This window comes from Pezoporus wallicus, unplaced genomic scaffold (assembly GCF_028554395.1).
Source record: "Pezoporus wallicus isolate ANWC-B61680 ecotype Strahan unplaced genomic scaffold, APGP_CSIRO_Pwel_v1 contig_2456, whole genome shotgun sequence".
In the NCBI taxonomy this organism is placed as follows: domain Eukaryota; kingdom Metazoa; phylum Chordata; class Aves; order Psittaciformes; family Psittacidae; genus Pezoporus; species Pezoporus wallicus.
In genome coordinates this window covers 949089-967861 of record NW_026637053.1, presented here as the reverse complement: position 1 = coordinate 967861, position 18773 = coordinate 949089, and the positions used below count along the sequence as shown (strand labels likewise).

The following is an 18773-nucleotide window of genomic DNA, read 5'->3' as shown; positions in this document are numbered from 1 at the left end:
TGTGACAGGTCAATGGATGAGTTACAGAAATGAGAACCTGCCTTTAACCATGTTGAACACGAACCGTTTATTACTCATAATGCCACAGATATAATGACGGAGACACATGTCACCTAAGTTTTGATGTCTATGTCATCAGTGCCTACAGCTGAGCCAAGCCCATTAGCAATTGAATTTGTGTCTATGAACGAGGAACACAGAATGAAACAGAAAGAAAGGCATTCATATGACAACTGTTGATGGGGTATTAATAGGTTTTAAAAGGAAAGGGAATAGAACAGCAAAGTACTATTCCAAGAAAAAAAAATAAAGATTTGTTAATTTAGAGGCATCTTCTTCTAGCCTATCAATAACAGAGTTTTGTGACGCACAGAAGAATTAAGTAGTGGTTACCAAAGCACGAAAGCTCAAATTTCTTAACTGTGAAAATATATGGCAAACTTCAAAACTGGATGACAAAGCTCACTTTAGATTTGAAGGTCATTTTTCAACCTTAGGTATCAGAGTAAGAATAAAGATTCTATGTCTGGAAAAAAATGGATGCTGAGCGCTGTATTATTAAATTATAGTTGGAACTGATATTAGATGATGGGTGGAACAAATGAGTTTCTTTTACTGGTTTTGACTTGTGGCTTTGCAATTTGAAAGAGTACAAGCTCCAACAAAGTATTTCCAGCAATTGGAGCATTTGAAAGAAATTTTCTTTTTTTTTTCTTTTATTTTTTTACACAGATTACCAAATGCCTAACAAGGTATGTGCTTGTATGATCACTGTAGGGTCTGTTTCAGCTGGCCATTTAAAAAAGTTGTAGAAACATCATTATATTTGACACTTCTTTCTCCACCTTCTGTGGAATCAGAGACAATACAAGTATTGTCTCAAAAAGTAAATAGGACAGAGTTCAGCTCGGAAATTTGGGACCCATGAGTTAAGATTAATTTGGCATTTTTAGCAGACAATGAAAAACTATAGGAACACTTGGAGAATGCCTGCTTGGTTTCAGCAATGTCTCTTTCACTGTAAGTGCCAAGAAGCAGATAGTGATAATCCCATGCCTTTCTTTCCCACCTCCCTGCACTCAGTCTCTCCCACCCCAGAAATGAGCAATGGATTCCCTCTGAATGGTCAAATATGACTTGGGCATGTTTTAAACAACTTTCAAAAGCATTTGAAAAGTAGTATCAAAAAATGCACTCTACAGAAGTTATTACATAACTTGTTAGGGATTCTTTGATAATTATTATATCCTTTTTTGGGTAACATTGTGAAAGAGCAAGGATAACACCTTAGATATTGAAGCATATGGCTTTACCTTAGTTCAATGTTAGGCAAAGTAAAACCTGATCTTTGAAAGATCCATTTCTTCCACACTGTACATGCAAGTCAAAACAATTAAATACTCAGGTAGCATGCCTTTTTTGTATGCAATTCCTAGACTCTGTCACCATAGAACATAGCTTCTAGTTTATGTGTGTTATGATGGAAGACATTTAAACCTGAGCTGATATATGAGCTCAAGTGTTTCAATTTTATGGTAGCGGACTTGAAGGTACCTTTGAAGGCTTAAGTATCATTTAGAAACTAATAATTTTGCCCATGACAAGACGAATGGTAGTAGCTCTTTAAAACTTCATCCAAAATGAAAGATGGCATAGGAACAGCTTTTCTGACCTACACAATACCTTTATCAAAGACTTCTTGGGAGCAAATATTATTTGCATACATTGACTACTATTATTTCTATTAATTTGCTTTTTTGTTTTTGTCACTTATAAGACAAAACCTGCTGTTGTATATGAATTCTCCAGAAAAAAAAGTCAGAAAATTCTGTGAGGAGCAGTTATGAGCATTATCTTTGTTGCATTCACTACAACACACCGAGGACTGTGACTTTCCTTTTTACTTCCTTCCTTTACAAAGGGCAGACAGCTATATAATCTAAAGATTAGATACACTACAGCAGATAAAAGTAGTTGCCGGACTGAATAGTCTGGACATGGCCAATACCACATAAGTAAGAAATCTTACAGCAGCAAAACTGAAAAATACAGCTCAGTTGGAAGACCTTTCTTAATTATTCTGAAGCTACTGGACTGCTCTCTACCCTGGAGTACGCAACTTTCATCACTCAAGAAACTGTTACATACGAATACAACTGCGCACTTTTACATATAGTTCCATAACTCAAATTTATTTCCATATACTTGAATTTACTTAAACATGCTGTTGCAACACCAAATGACGCTGTGCCCTGCATGTCAGTTATCACTGATCGCTAATTTTTTCCTACCATTTTTAGAATTTCTGCCTGTCTTTTAATTACAAAACTTCTTGGTTCACTTTGTGGGTGGAAGGAAACAGAAACAGTAAGACCTCAAAACTGAGGGTATTTTCCCTTCATTTTATATAATAAATGGGACTTTATTTTCTTGCATAAACCTCTCCTTGAAAGCACTAAAGGACAGTGATGGTTATCTGGAAGGCTTATAACACTAGGAAAAGAACTGTGCAAGTAGGGTTCAAATAAATAAGTTGTGTTCAAGTTAAAGTGTCACAAATACAACAGAATGTTTTGGTATCTAACTAGCCTATTTTTCCATCCTTCAAAATCATTCTGAAATTTTGAAAAGTCATAAGGAAGAGAAAGAAAAAAAACAGGTCAGCATGAGGGAACAGTTTCAATGTATTTGTTTTTAAACAGCATAAAATAAGGATAAAATTATTTCTAGAGTACTTAGTAATAACCTAGAAAACCAATGCCATTATTTTCTGTCTTCATGGGATAAAACTAGCAGCAGTTCAGAACTGCTGTTTAACTTAATATTTTAATGAATTTCAGCATACTGTTATTAGCAGCTTTTTAATTACAATTGTTGTATACACACATACCAGTGAAATTAGATACTTTGCAGTCTTACAGTATTAAGGCTCTTAAATCATGCCAGTGCAGATGTTCCTAATTACTTTAAAGCACAAATACACAAATCAGTTGTTTACAGCTCCAGCATAATTCAGTTAAAGAGTTTTTACAACTGAAAAAAAATGAATAACAGTTAAGCATAGCTAAGATGGGAAATTGTTAGGAAATAATTATGTACAGTTTACATAAGGGAAGGAATTCAAGTCCATCTGACGCAAATAAGAAGCTGTGATTTGCTTAGGCAAATATAAAATACTGCCAAATGAAGGTGACACTATCAAAGACACATCAAAAACTGACAAAAGCATATACTTCTCAGCAGCAATCATCACTTTACAAACCCACATTACTGGGACTTAAAGTTTTTACAGGTCATTGTGCAGACTTTTGTTTTGGGGAGTTTTTCCTTTTTCTTTAAGCTGCCAAACAGAGTTTAACTCCACCCCTACTTTGTATTGTTTCTTGAAAAAAAGAAATAGGAGGTAATGTAATACAGCATTAAATCAACAAAGAAGCTGAAGCACACAAGCTGTGGATGCAGGCAGATCCTCTCCATGAGTAATATCTCTGGCAGGAGCACCCTTATGCACCCTTTCCTGTTGGGCTCTGGGCTTCCACAGGTAATAGTATAATGCCAATGTTTCTTCCAGAACAGCATGTTTTATAATGCAATTAGCATGTAGATATATTTTGTTTTCTATATGAAATAGTGAAACAGGTGGTCATTTAACAGATAAAACACAATATATACAACCATACACTGTGTGAAGAGACTTACTGCTCTTACTTTCTGTATTGTCTTTAAAAAATTGTCAGAATGATGGGATATATAGTAAAGTTCCAGCTCACAGAAATTAGCTACAATAACACAAGGCATTTCTATATGCATTTGAACAGCGCTATATGCACATAAAAATTAAGACTATGCATTTTTCCTTATATTTTTATTTAGATTAAGTCAACATTAGGTATACAAGAATGTCTTTGTTTTGATCAAAGCTTTACAATAATATTAAACAAGAAGAAAAAAGAGAGAAAGAAGAGCAGAGAAATCCAGCATAACCAGAATTAAAAATATGAATTTGAAATGAGTCCACTGTACCTTGAGTCACCTGTTGGATGGCTAGCATCATCCCAGAAACGGTATCAGGAATCAAGTTTTCCTTCCAATTGTAGACAGGCATCCATTTCAAGATGGGCAGCCTTCTCATACACCAGATTTTGATATCTTCAAAGCGAACAGCCTGCATCTTCCTGCAGACTGCATTTCTTTTCCTTTTTGCTCCTGTCATCTTCCCCAGCCCTCAAAAGCAGTTTCTCTTTTAGAAGAGTGCACAGCTGAGGAATCTCCCTGCTCGTTGTCAGTATCCAGTTCTCTTCAGAGATTTTGTAGTTCCAAAACTACACAGAAAAAAGAAACAATGAACAGAAGCACTTCAGATTTCTGCAGCTGCTAACTATACTCAATAAAAACACTTATTAAATGCTCAATCATATAAACAGCTACATGAAATGTAAGAACTGTTTATTTCCAGGATCACATTTTCTGCTCTTTGCAAAGAATTTGGTCCAGTCTCATGTTAGTTTGTGATTCTTTCCAGTAACCTCCTGCTTTATATTCACTGTAATGCTTGTGCTTTTGGCCTCAGTCCAGTGGCAAAATGAGGTATTACTGGGTGTGTGTGCGAAACAGGCTGGGCTATGCTAATATGAGCAGGAAGTGCCCAGAGGAGCAGGCATCTCCCTGCCAAGCCTTGCCTCTTCTAGAAGATCTTTTCTGGGTGCTGATGGAAGACAAGAAGTCCTCAGCAGCCCTGGGGCTAGCAAACTTGGTTTAGTCCATCACTGTTCTGTATTCTAAATGACAGCAAAAAGATTATTTATTTAGAAAACACAGAACATCAGGTAGCAGTAAATCCTGCTGAAAATGCACATATTCTGTCTGTAGAAGACTCAGACAAATGTGTAACAAGCTCAAAGGGTAGTGAAGACTGCAGCTATCAGCTCCATATGGCATCATTCTTCTTCAAGGATACTCCTTTTTGCTCTTGGCAGTCCATCCAGCAAAAGCTCTCTCAACAAAGACTGTTTACCAAGTAACTTCTGATCTTGTAATAATATCATGCACCTTGTGTATGGTACAAAGTGCTCAGATGCAAAGTGATAAGAGCATGGAAGAACTTTAAAAGTTATTAAGCATTTAAATGCTTTGTCCGATATGAAGCAAGGTGGCTTTCCTCCAAGTGTTTTTGTATCTCTGAGTTACAAAGAAATTTAAGTTAAAGTGTAATACCCATCATATGAGTAAAATGTCTTCCCAATCACTATTTAGCAGACAGCAATAATTTTTTTAATATTTTCATTTTATTTATATAAATTACTTTATATTTTATTGTTTAGTTTCATATTAACAGAACTGAAGCTTTGTCCATCCAAAACAACTTCAGAAAACTGAGACTTTGTTACCAGGTGCAATAGGGAGAAAAGCACAAGGACACATGCACCACAGTTCATTCTGCTGAGTGGCATGCAGGTGGTGTCCCCTTTTGTGTCCGTTATAAGCGCAAAGGGAAAAAGAAATAACAGGAAAAGATTGCTTAAGGCAGACCCTCACTTTTAACTATCCCAAGCATACTTATTCTTTGCCTTGCTGATCCTTTTAACTATGTACATTTTTCAAAGAACAGAAGAAACACAACACAGATTTCTCCTTCTTACTTCTATTAAAGAGAATAAACCTCTGTGCATCTATTCTGTTCTTCTCTTTTTCTTTTTTCCTTCTTTTTTTTTTTTCTCTTTTTTTTCTTTTGATGTGGCATTTCTGGTCCGGGTTTTGTTCGTGTGTCCCTGCTTTTAGCTCAAAAGTGCAGTTCAAGGACTTCATAATCAAGGCTTTTAGAGCTACCAAGTGTTTTACAACACAGACCTTTCCCTACTTTCAATAATCAGAAATAGGAATCTTTCTGGCTACAGCAGGAGTTACTCAGCTGTCAGGGACAGCTTAGTATATATAAAATGTTCAATACTTCTAAGTATAATAGCATTTACTGGGGCAAAACCAAAACATTTCTACACATAGGTACATAAGTATAAAAATGTACATCTGTACAAATACCCAAATATGGGCATTTGTACCAAATAAATACCCAAATAAATACCCAAATATGGGTATCCTTGTAAAAGAAACTGGCCCTCTTTTTTCTTTTTTTTAAATATGGCTCACTAGAAGCTCTGAAAATTCTGAAACAGTGAAAAAAAAAAAAAGACATTACAAAGCCAAAGAACCATCTCTAAACACTCAAGAACATGTTTTCCATTCGCCAAATTTTTCACATCAAAACATTGAGGCTGTTTGAAACAGTATGTAATTGAGATTTTCCCACCTCATATTTGCAGAGTCATCAATCCCAGATTAGTATCTGAACTCCTAGGATTAGCTGTATCAACAGACTTTTGTCCCTCACTGACAACAAGGGATGGTTTCTCTCTATGGGTGTGTGCATGCATGAGTGCAAACATCTTATAAATAACACTTGAAAATAAGTCCTGTTAGATACAGACAGAACTGCATGTGCAAATCTTTGGGATGTTTTTGCTAATGTGGAATTTGTCCTGAAAATTTGTTTTACTCCAACAATTACTTTTATGAGTAAAAAATTGCATTATCATTAAATCTGGAGTTGATATCATCAGTAGTCTTGAAAATCATTGTTCCTTGTTATAACTTTAAAATTAAGAAAGTACCCTTAGTTAGCAATGACACAAAGCAATGCATCACTTACAGCCCTCCAGACAAAGAAATAAAAAATTTTAAGGGAAAACAGATGTACAGGTATTCATAACAACAAGCTTGCACCTCCCTAAGCAGTAGCCCAACATATAAACTTTAAAGAAACATGAAAGACACTTTCCCAAACCACACCAATAGCCTGAAATACATACTGTGTCACACACACACAATGTTTAAAAGTTTTCACATCAGGAGGTTTTCATTAGCCTATAAATCTATAATCTATGAACTCCCAGACCATGCAGACTTTTCATACTTCAAACTGTGTCAGAATGCACCTGAGCTACCAGAACTATGAGAAGATCTCCTTTTCTAAAATAGGTGCATAAAAGTTAGTACTCTGGGACACCAAAAGATAAGTTTGAGAAACATTTGATTTTATACATATAAGTCAGTGTATTCACACATAGTGTTGTAAGGTTAGATGTTTAACAATTAGCTCTTGTGATGATCTTACATAAGTAAAGCCTATTTTCAAGTGATTAGACAGGGTTTTTTTCTGGGAAACACACAAAAGTATGATTCTAGTAGTGTGTATATGCACAATGTTAAAAAGATAACTACCATAAATCAAAATTTCAAATACAGATCATATATAAAAAGAAAGAATTACTGCATCATAGATCAGATCTGGTGGGCTTTTCAAACCTGATTTATAACAGGTTCCATAGAAATGATGTGGGCATAGAAACGGGGTGACACTATTTTCATCAGCTCCTCTAATATTGACATACATTGGGTTTTTAAATGTATGGTGGATACATGGAGGTAGCAGGTTTGATTCTCTGGTTCTTGCCTCAAAAGATTTAAAAAAATAAAATATCAAAATACAATCTAACACCTTACTCCTACTTAGATCTCAAAAAGAAAAAATTCTGTCAAACTCTGAGATAGAAGTCCTAATCCTCACTTTATATGGAAGCAGCTTTGGTAGTTAAACACTGTGCTCTTGCTCAAGAGCTGGTTTTAGTCTCCACATAAGCTGTCAGGAAAGCTCAAGAACTGTAAGACCTATACTTCTGTTTACATATGCTCAAAGAAATGAAGTTATTCATACCTTGGGCAGACATAGGTGCCATGGTGGAAATAATGTGACTTATTCTTTGTAAGTTTTCTTGGAAAGACAGACCACTTACTGAATATCTGCAAATATCCAATATTAGACCAATTTGGCCTAACTAAACCTGTGTTCCTTCTGATGTGTGTCATTTGCTCCCCAAGAACTTCTAGTGCATCCAAGTCACTTCCCCACATCCTTCCACCTATTTTCAGTGGGCAAGAAAAAGTATGTGTTCTCATTAATTATAAGCTACATGCACCTTTCTGGCTGGCTGGCCATTGCCAGAATTATATATGATTGAGCTCTGAATATGTACTGAATATATAATGATTGAACTTTTCTCACCTATTCTTCAGTGGAGAAAGTGATTTCCAACCATCCTTGCCCTCTATCCTGAGCAACAATCTCTATGAACTCACTTTTGATACTGTTGTCTTTCTTTCAAATACAGTTCACAATGGACAAAGGATAAGAAGATACTAGCTGAAAGAATTAAGAAAAAAAGACTGACAAAAATCTTAGTCACACAAAGCTTGTGACTTTAGGAAAGACAGCTAAAAGTCCAAGCAAAATCCTAGGAAAAATTCCAAGCAAAATCCTAGGAAAAATTCCAAGTATATTTGACAAAGCACAGCTGGATGGGAATGGAAATCAGATTTAAAGTAAGGGTGATAGCTACTAGTTCAAAAAGACAAAAAAAATGTAGTTTGTACATCACAGAACACAGCACATGGGAATATTACACAGTCTACTGGAATGATAAGAGATTGCTGACAAATGGAACAACAACAACAAAAAACACAACAACAACAACAAAAAAGCATTCTTGAAGTTTGAGAATTTGTAAAAAAAAAAAGGTTATCAATCACATGTATTACATAAGCCCAGCTGGGATTAAACTTCCCCCTCTAAAATTCTGGTGCATTAAAATCAAACCAAATTCACAAATTCCAAAGCTAGCTAATGTGTCTTCCGCAGTTATATGCAATGCAGTTATTTTCAGTAATACATAACTTTAAAAGCACTCCTGATTTCAATCATCAAATATTTAAATGCGGACCTAAATTGAAAAAGGTATGATTCTTACCCTTCACAAAACAGATTAAGCTAAAATCTCCATCCCTTCATCATGCAGGACGTTTAGGACCTGCTATGGTGACAGAAATAACTCTTTTGTCAAAGAGTAATCCTAATTATCACGAGATAAAGGTGAGCATCCAGGCAACACAGAAGTCAGACCTGACTCAGATGGCTTGGGCTGGACTTTAACATCTCTTTGCAGCACCGTTAATGATGCTGGGCGGCAGGAAACTCTGTGAAGCAACACTGACATCGAGTGGCTTTGCTTGGTATTTGCCACACAGGTGCTAATGAAGAGAAAAACTTTATTTGGAAACTGTTAAACAATTGTAGAACATCTAAAATGAACATAAGAAACCCGTTAGTGTCTATCTTTTTTTAGGAAAACATCTGTAAAGAAAATGTAATTTTTTCACTCTATTTTAAGGTTATTTCTCCCAGCTCTTTGAAGGTTACTTTCAAATTTACCTTCAAAATTGTAAAAAACGGGTTTTTGTCTTCTTTTCAAGCTGGGATAAGCGTCACAGAATGGACTGGAAACTGAAGTTTATGAACTCATACATTTGAGAATGCATCTTCATAGCCACTATACATAAGTATACACATACACTGACACTAAACACAGAAACATCTTGTGGTAACCCTTAGCCTTGACACAGATTAATGTGTGTAAGACAGATCTGTTTAAAGTTACAACATCAAAAGTGCACCTTGAAAAAATGTTTAAATCACAAACATCAGTTTCTTCATATTGGTTCACTTATCCAAATGTTAAGGCAGAGTGCATAAACCAAGTTTTCTGATTACTGAATGCACAAACCAGCTTATAAGCCACACAATGAAAGGAGAACATTTTAACTTTGTAAATCAACAGATCCAAAGTTAAGTGACCCCTTCCCTTAAGTATGCCTTGCCAGTTAGACAAATAGCAGATAAGTCTAAAATGTAACTGTGTTCAAAAAGTGCAACCCACTGTTCCCATGCCATCAAAGGATTCATATGTCAAGTTACTCTTTACCTAAATTAATATAATGTTCTCATTAACCGAAGAACATTTAGGTGTTCACGGATTACTGTTGGTCTCATGAGAGAATTATCTGGGAACAACTATCACAAAATAAGCATTCCTGAAGAACTTTATCTCCAGATATCCTTAGAATTACAGAATAATTTAAGAGGGGAGGGACTTCTGAAAGTCATCTCATCCAAACACTTCATCAAAGAAAGGATAACTGCAAAGCCAGATTAAGTTGCTCAGGAGCGTTTTTCAAATCTCCAAGGATGGAGATTCCACAAGCCCTGGGGACAAGCTACACTTGTGCTTAACCCCCCTTGCTCCATTTTTCCACCCTTATGTATTCAACCAGAATTTGTCTTGATACTGCTTGTGAGCACTGCCTCTTGTCCTTCTGCTGTTCAGCTCTGACAACAGGCTGGCTCTGTTTACTCTATTACATTCCTTTACTTGTTCCTCAGACATGAGACTCCCTTGCTTCAGTTCACTTTCAAGTGGACACAGAGAATAAGGCAGTCTTATTAGAAAAATAACCACAGATGAAACTAATCAAAATATTTATTGTCTTTTGTATCAGTGGGCAACATAAACTGATTTCAAGCCTTCAGACAGAAAAGGTATGCTAAAGGTAAGTGAAGTTTGCTGCACTTAGGTGGAGCAGTAGCAATGTGTGACTGAAAAGAAAGCCACCTCTGTGCTACAGGAATTCTACTGTCTGTGACTGTGTTGAAAGCAGGAAAACCTTAGCCACCATCACGAACATGAAAAATAATTTTAATAGTCATATAATAGATCAATAGAACAAATTTCAACTACGAGTTAAAAAATGCTGAAATGTGATATCACTCTCCTTTTGCTTCAAAAGTGGTGCAGAAAGCACCATTTTCCTATAGCATCTTCTGGTTACCATTTCTTCCCAAAACATACACCACACTAAAAACTATTGGCAACATAGAAAGCTTTTCATGTTCCCTCTCTTCAGTGTTGCATCACCTTATGGCAGGGAAATGTATACTAAATTAAAGGTTATCCCAATTCACATAGCCTTCCATTAATAGTAAGTTTTTGTTCTGACATTCCTAGAGAGAGAAGATCCAAATAATCAGCAATATCTTGCCTCCAGACTCTTCAGCAAATAAAATCCCTTCTTTTGCATGCCATGGTAACCTTACCACACTCCTTTTCCTGTGTGTGGAAGTTTCTAAATGCCTTGTTTCTACACACTCTTATGATGCACTGCGCTGCTGCTAAGGATTTTACAGACACATTATTTGGTGCAAGTGTTAGAAAAGCCTGCAGTTTTAGACTGTCCATATACTTTACTCATTGGCTTAATTTCAGCCAGCTGAAATGGATAATTAATCACCTCACTGAGGAAAATAAGTTAATAGCGTAGTTATAAGGCAACATATTAATCCAGATCTGTAGGCTGTCATAGTATAAATCACATTGGTAATAGATTTTACCACATACGACAGAAAATACAGCCATTCAAACAGGAAAGCTTATGAAGTGTAGTAAAATTTGGTATTTAAATATCTAGTAGCTTGTTGCCGTCAGAGACAGCAAACTGGTGGAATTCCAGGACAACAACAAAGTGAATTTCATGGAACCTGTGGGACAGTTAAAACAGTTCTTGAAAAACCTGATCTAAAAGCATTAGCATATTCATGTAGCCCTTTGTTTCTTCATTTTGATTTAAAATACTTGAAAAGGTATTTTATAAGACTATTACCTTGTAATGTGCATACTACACACAAAGGATCATGGAAGAACTCATGAAAAATGCACAGCACTAAATAAAAGGGGATTTTCAAACATGAGCCCAAATACTTTCTGTCGCCAAAAATGTTGTTTGCCAAACTGACTTAATAATCATTAGCAAGTACACATGAAAATCCAGTGTATTGTACAAAATACTACCCTTGTGGCTATGAAGTTAGAGATAAGACAAAAACTTCTGTGCTATTTCTAATCTGAATTGTGACATCAACTTCAACCGGTTCCAGAAATAATTCTGAAAGACATACAGAGGAATAAGAACACTATTTTTCTAAACAACTTGACCACTAAAAAGGGTAGGAACCTCAGAAACACAACAAACAGCTGCACTGAACTACCTTGCTTCTATTAAAAAAATCTCACCCTTGCTTGAGACTTCAGGAACTACACACAAAACACTTAAGTCTGAAAGAAATTATCTTAAACTACATGAATCCACAACTTATTAAAACAAATTAACTTCAAATTCCAGCAGTTATGTTAGAAATAATTCAAAGTAAATCCACTGGTATACTTGCCAAGAGCTCTGAAATCAGGAGCCTTGTTGCTACTTCTCCAGCACTTTCTTCCAAAGTGTTGGAAACAAAACCAGCTCAGTCTGTGCCCACTAAATCAGAACACAGTGACTTGCATGCCAGGTAATTAAGAAGACATGGAAATGTATTAAAAAAAAAAAAAAAAAAAAAGAAAAACAAGATTGCTCTTTCAGAAATGCAATCAAAGTGAGCCCATATATTTTATTAAAAGTTCCCACTACACAGATCCGTATTCCCTGATTCCCAAGACAAGTTCAGTTTTAACTTGCATACAAAATACAGAACAATTGAGATGACAACCCAACCAATTACAGCTACTTGAACATTTTATGCAACTCTGTACATTTGACACAACTCTTCACATTTTATACAACTGATTATGTAAGAAAGTGATCAGGTTTGCATGGCCTGGACTCTATTATTTGGACATTTTTGCTCTTATTGCTACTGGTCTATAACTACTGCAGCTCCAAATCTGATGAAATTGCCACCCTCCCTTTTCCTGGTGAGGGAGCACAGACATATGAGATGATTGCTGTGTACCAATGCTCCCTCCTAAATAATTCAAAACCTGTATTTTTAAGCTGCATTGCCAAAACAGAAAAACATCGATTGATTATATGCAAATCTTTCAAATACATTTTGGAAAGTAATTACGCAGGCTGTGCTCTTCCTGGTGTATGCATTTAAAATTTTATTTATAAAATTTAAAGATCCTATATAATCGTTTCCTCAGCCTCATTTTCTGTAACCCCATAAACAAAGGGAACACAAAGCCTACATCTTAAGGAAAAAATTTTAATGAAAAAACAAACAAACAAAACCCAAGTCTGAGAGATTAAACTAATTCTCATAGCAGTTATGGAAAAATTTCTCCTAACCGCAGTGATTGCTTAATTGACTGTGAAGCACTTTGTTGAATAAAAATGCACTTGAGCATGTGGCTGGATAGTTTGCTGATTCAGGTGCTTAAGCAGTTGCTTTTGTTCAGTTCCTTATTTTCACAAATGACACAGAACATTTTCTGTTGCCATTTCCTCTCATAGTTCCTTTTCTATTGCTACTTTTGAAATCTAGACTTTTTAGCTCATGTTGATTTTCCCATTTCAACCATTGGTTTATAATTTCTTTTCCTCCTTTTATGCAAGATTTCTGCATTCTGACTTTCAAACTCCATGCAGGTATTTCCCTTCCTCACCATTAAAACCTGCCCCATGTGCTCAAACATGCTGATGTTATTATTTACTGATTTATTTTTTTTCTGCCATAGATTAGTTTTACACTTTCTCAGTTTAGAATTACTTCCTGAAATTAATCTTTCATTCAGAAACTTGCAATATTTTTAAGTTAGACATTAGGAAGAATAACACGTAAAATAAGGCATATACAGCACACATTTATTGTTTCCAATTGCAATTACTTTGAGTTTATTTTGCAAAGCTGAAATTGTAATAGGATTTCACTAAAAGGAAGCTTTCTCCAATATACAATAGTGTTTAAAAACATCTTGCTTTAAAACACATTTTGGGACTGTATCTACAGAAAACCTACTTACCAGAATGAAAGAAACTTACATTAATTCAGAGAGAGACTTTTCAGACTTCAAAGAAATATGTTGTGCTTACTTACACATTTTGAATGAGAAACAAGACTAATTTCACATATCTGTACTGACACCGGTTTGTCACATTGGACTACCATTTCAGCCTCCATGGACAGAAGAGCTCTGTGCATGGTCCTCTTACACTTCAGATGCTGTCTGGCAACCCATAAAGGGAAGGAGGAAAAGTTACAGAGAAGTTTATGAGAAAGTAAAGCAGTGAGACACCTGACAACCTTCCTTTGCACAGACCATAAAGAACTAAATACGAGAAAAGGGAACCCACGCTGGGTGACCTAAGGTTTGGGCAGCTGTGAGAGCCAATACCCACTTGGCCACACCATGACTTCATGACTTCATTTCCCGCCTCTTCTTTTACCTCCTGCTGCCTCAAGCCATCTTAGACCCCAGTGACTGATAAACGTCTGCAATCCAAGACTTATTTTATCTTCACATATAATTAATAGCTACCACTTTGATGTTGCCTTGTTTATTTGTATGTTCATTTGTAAAGTGTCAACACTTTAATACAATGTCAGTATAACATCAGACAGGAAACATCGTGAACCTTGATGCTATAATGAAGCTGCTTTGGAAAAGGAAAATGGGACAAACATTGCAGCATGAATTAGAATGTCTAGCTTTAACAACAAAACTCTATTGGTCAGAATTTTTCTTTTATATAAAATAGAGATAATTTTTGAAGTTCTACAAAATTCTCTATGTATATATACCCACCCAAGGTTTCTAAACAAAACCTGTATGTGGGGATTTCTTCCTACATATAGACAAAGTTTGTGCAAGTACCCACATGGACATTTGCTCTCTGACAGCATTTGCATAAACTTCAGTAGTGTATTTTTTTCCTCTTCATAAATGGATTTTGGTATATCACCTACCCAAAGGAAAATCAATATATCTATTACATAAATTAGTTGAAGGTAGAAACTAAAATCTGTGTAGGTTCTCTTTAATTTTTTTAAATAATTGGCCTTTCTATCATGCATAATGTTATATCTTACACTAAGCAGCAATGAAAATAGTCTGACTCTGATTTTCTGGTGTTTGGAATTACAATTTGATTGCAAATAAGACATTGCTTTCTAAAGACCCTTAAAAGGAACGCATAACTGAAGTCTCCCAACCAACTCTGATTTTGTCATTTCCATACACTTAAGCATCTCTCACACACTTCTTAACATCCCATTAATGTGATAAGGATATGAATTGATCACACCATGTTTACATTTTTATTCCACCTCAAAATAAAAAAATAAATAATTAAATGGTTTTAAACCACCCTTTTGCTGAAATGTTCAAATTCAGGAAGGTGACAGAATATTTGGAACATCACTGAGACACCCCTCACAGTTTGCACAGCAGTACAAAAGTTCATCACCTCTCAGCCATTCTCATTGTTCAGAGATCATGCCAAAAGTCTCCACTGGCTCCATTACAGAGCCAGAAGTCTCCACAAATGTTTGCATTTCAGCAATCTTTCGTCCTAAACAGAAAACCTATAGAAAAAAAATCTGCATCTGTTTATGGAATTTTTATTTATTTATGTATTTATTCTTTAGCCTTATAAGTATCTACTATAGGAACAGTAGATTCAGTAGAATAATTTCAAAATAAGTAACTGTGGGCCACTCGAAGAAGCTTACTAAGCACATCCTTAAATTCAAGAACATTGAGAAACCCGCTGAAAGTACTAATTATATACTTACATTTAGGAATATGATTCCTGCATCAGCTTTGTCTTTGTAACATCATGATAATTTCTCTTGCCCAGAGAAGTGGAAGATGCGCCAACCCTGGAAACATTCTAGGCCAGGCTGGATGTGGTTCGTGATCTAGTTGAAGATGTCCCTGCTCATTGCAGGAGGGGTGGACAAGATGACCTTCAAAGGTCCCTTCCAGCACAAATTATTCTATGATAATAACTACTGTAATTCCAGAGGAGAATGAAATGTCATGAATAATCATATTCTTAGCATAAAATGAAGTAATGTTAATGCTTCAACATAAAATCATCCATATGAGTAAAAACAAAAGCAAGAGTATGAATACAGAATAAAGTACTTCAAGCTTTCTCAGTGTTTCCCATGGGGTACAAGAGCCTCTTTAAAGTTGTTTGAGAAAAGAAAAACCAAAAACTTCCAAACATTTAAAACCTGATCTTTTTTCTTCATTTTTAAGATTTTATTGGTTTCTATTTTAAGCAATCTATATGTCACTTTTCAAAAGCGAATTTCAGATCTAAGGAAAAGTAGGACTCATAATGAAAATGCTGAAACATATCAGAAGTAACACTTTATGCACATCCAAACATTTTCTGCAACTTTAAAATCTGAACCATATATCTTTAACTGAAAAACTGTTAAACACAATATCACATCACAATGCATGAAAGAAGCCAGTCAAAAAGCAATCATATATCAACTGTTTATGGTTACTCAATAAAACTCCAAATAATATTTAAGCAATGTCATCTGTTTGATCTATCTTTTGCTGGAGTTTAAACAGCCAAAACACCACCATTACAGAGTAATGCTGGAATAATTACATATATGACTAGATTACTACTTCAGAATTAATTTTCTCTCCATCTGGTGTACATTTTATTTTGACCATAAATTAAGTACTATCCTAGGAAACTAATTAACAATTATTGTAAACAATACCAAAGAGAGTAATCTGATTGATCTACTGAGTGCTTTCCTTGCTTGCTCTACAGCACAGCAACAGCAACCAGTCCGTGACCATGCTGGAGAGGAGCACAGCACCATCCCTGTAGGCAGCAGGTGTACATTTCAGCTTATTTTCTTCTGAAAATAACAGATACTTTACATACTTTGTGAAGAAAAGCGTGGAACGCCAATGTTTCAAAATCACTTTCTACAAACCTATACAACAAATACTGCTGAATTCTTATTCTGTCAAACAGCCTGTAAAGTGTTAGTTTTTTTCAAATGGCTTAGAAGGCACAAAGGCTTCCAAGAGCACAATTTACACTCAAATTTTGTCTTCAAGAATAATATTTAAATGTAAAGCTCCTTAGGACAGGGACCAATGTTATCTGCTGGGGCATATGCAACACTGAGTGAGGAGTGGACAGGAATGTTGCTGCAGAAAAAAGTTTTCTGAGACCACAAAAGTGGATTTTTAATTTAGGAAGAAGGAATTCTTTAATAATACGTACTGCAGTACAGTACTAACTATCTCCTCACGCTGCACTCTAAAAGGTGCATACATTCCTTCACTTCCATTCTATAAAAACATCAACCTGGTGGGTTGAACAAATTGCTTCAGTTTATTTCAGAAACATAGATACCAGACCGCCTGTGCCACCTGGCTTCATGGCCAGTGACTACCCATATAACCGGCAGTAGTTTCAATCCTGTGCAGCCAAAGGCTAAAGAAACAGGGCAGACAAAAAAGACGCAGTGGCAACAGAGAAAGACCACTCTGACTCCCAGCAGTGGGCTGCAGCAGCCTTCTGCAATGCTTTTCCTGTCAAAGTCCAGTTGTATGATACATCCAGCAAGTTAGTCACTTCTGACTTCAAAATTCGAGGTATTGTTAATCATGGCTTGACTTCGCAAACAAAGATTTGGGAAGGGCTTTACCCACACTTACTACAAGCGTGCTGATGACTAAAAGGGCCAATGTGGGACAGGCAAATCCGGTTGCAAAAAGCACAGTGACGGGTCTCCTTGGGTGGTATAGGCGGGGCATGATTCTTTCTACGTTGTCTTTTCTCCTCGAGACTAATTCTGCATGAGTTCTCAAAGGAGACAACGGCGCTATGGAGCGACCAGTGTCCTGAACCGCCTGCACGCAGGGTTGGGTCTGCGGCTTCCAGTGCACCCCATCACCTGTCGTTTTGTCCCTCGCCTGTCGCTACAGGGCTTTGCAAGTGTGGGTAAACCCTTCGGGCCTGCGCAGTGGATTTTTTAGGTGAGGCACAGCGTGCACAGAACTGGCCTCACCCTTTACACCTGAGGTTTGTCTGCTGGGGTCTAGCGAGCTTGGACGGTGACAGCAAAGTCCTCAGGTCGTAGGTTTGATTAGAGTATCCTTCTCTTGGATGGATGGCCTTACAGGGCTAAAGGAGCTCCATCTGCCCAGGTTTGAAGTTAGAGTTGTCCTTCTCCTAGGATGGTTGCCCAAAGGCTGGTGAGCCCATCCTGCCCATGGACACGCTTTGTCTGACCCTTCAGTTGAGAACTGTCTGGCACGGGAGACCCTACCCGATGCATATGCCACCACCAGCATAGCTCCCAACCTCACAAGGGCATGCAAGCTCTTTCCTCACAACAAGGGTGTGTCAGTGAAAGAGATTATTAATATTACTCTCTATTCAACATTCAGTTCAAAATCTTAAAAAGCCTAAATCTATTTCCCTCCGTAGCTAACATACCAAGAGATTTCACCTGAGCAGGGGGTTACACTAGATGATCTCAAGAGATCCCATCCAACTGAGACTGCTTTGATTAAGCAGTTACATAGAAAACCAAACAAACATTAAGTCCTCTTATTTATGATCATATAGAACCAGAAAAACTATACAGCTTTAAAATCCAAATACTTTAGCGACTTAAGATTCATTTACTTCCATGGAAATGTGCGCTCATGCTGAACAATATACATTCAGGATTTCCTGTTTCTCAACACTGCACATCCAAATGCTTCTTGGAGATTTACAATTCCATCTCAGTTTCTCATCCCGCACCTACACGTAACCCAATTCTCTTTCCTGTTGTATGATTCATCACATTACAGACAAGCCATTTAACCTCTATGACCTTATCTACCATAGCAACTTGGTGGCCTGTATAACAAGCACAAGGATGTACCTGTGTTCAAGTGATAGCATAGAAAGAGCAACCATTAATTCATAACACCTCATAAAAATTAGGTTTACATAAGAGCACATCCTTTACAACTCAGTCATAAACAAAAACTAAAAGTAACCACAAATAGGTT

The 18773-nt window shown here is 36.4% G+C and overlaps 1 protein-coding gene across 2 annotated transcripts in view; it reads right to left on the bottom strand.

Annotated features, from left to right (window-relative positions):
- Positions 1-4317, bottom strand: part of SLC26A7 (solute carrier family 26 member 7) — a 64677-nt gene extending 60360 nt beyond the window's left edge. For both annotated transcript variants that reach the window (XM_057402981.1, XM_057402980.1), the window contains exon 1: positions 4024-4317. In XM_057402981.1, coding sequence (XP_057258964.1) covers positions 4024-4213 — 190 coding nt within the window. In that variant the 5' untranslated portion in view covers positions 4214-4317. The remainder of the gene's footprint in view (positions 1-4023) is intronic.
- Between the last annotated feature and the right edge of the window lie 14456 nt (positions 4318-18773).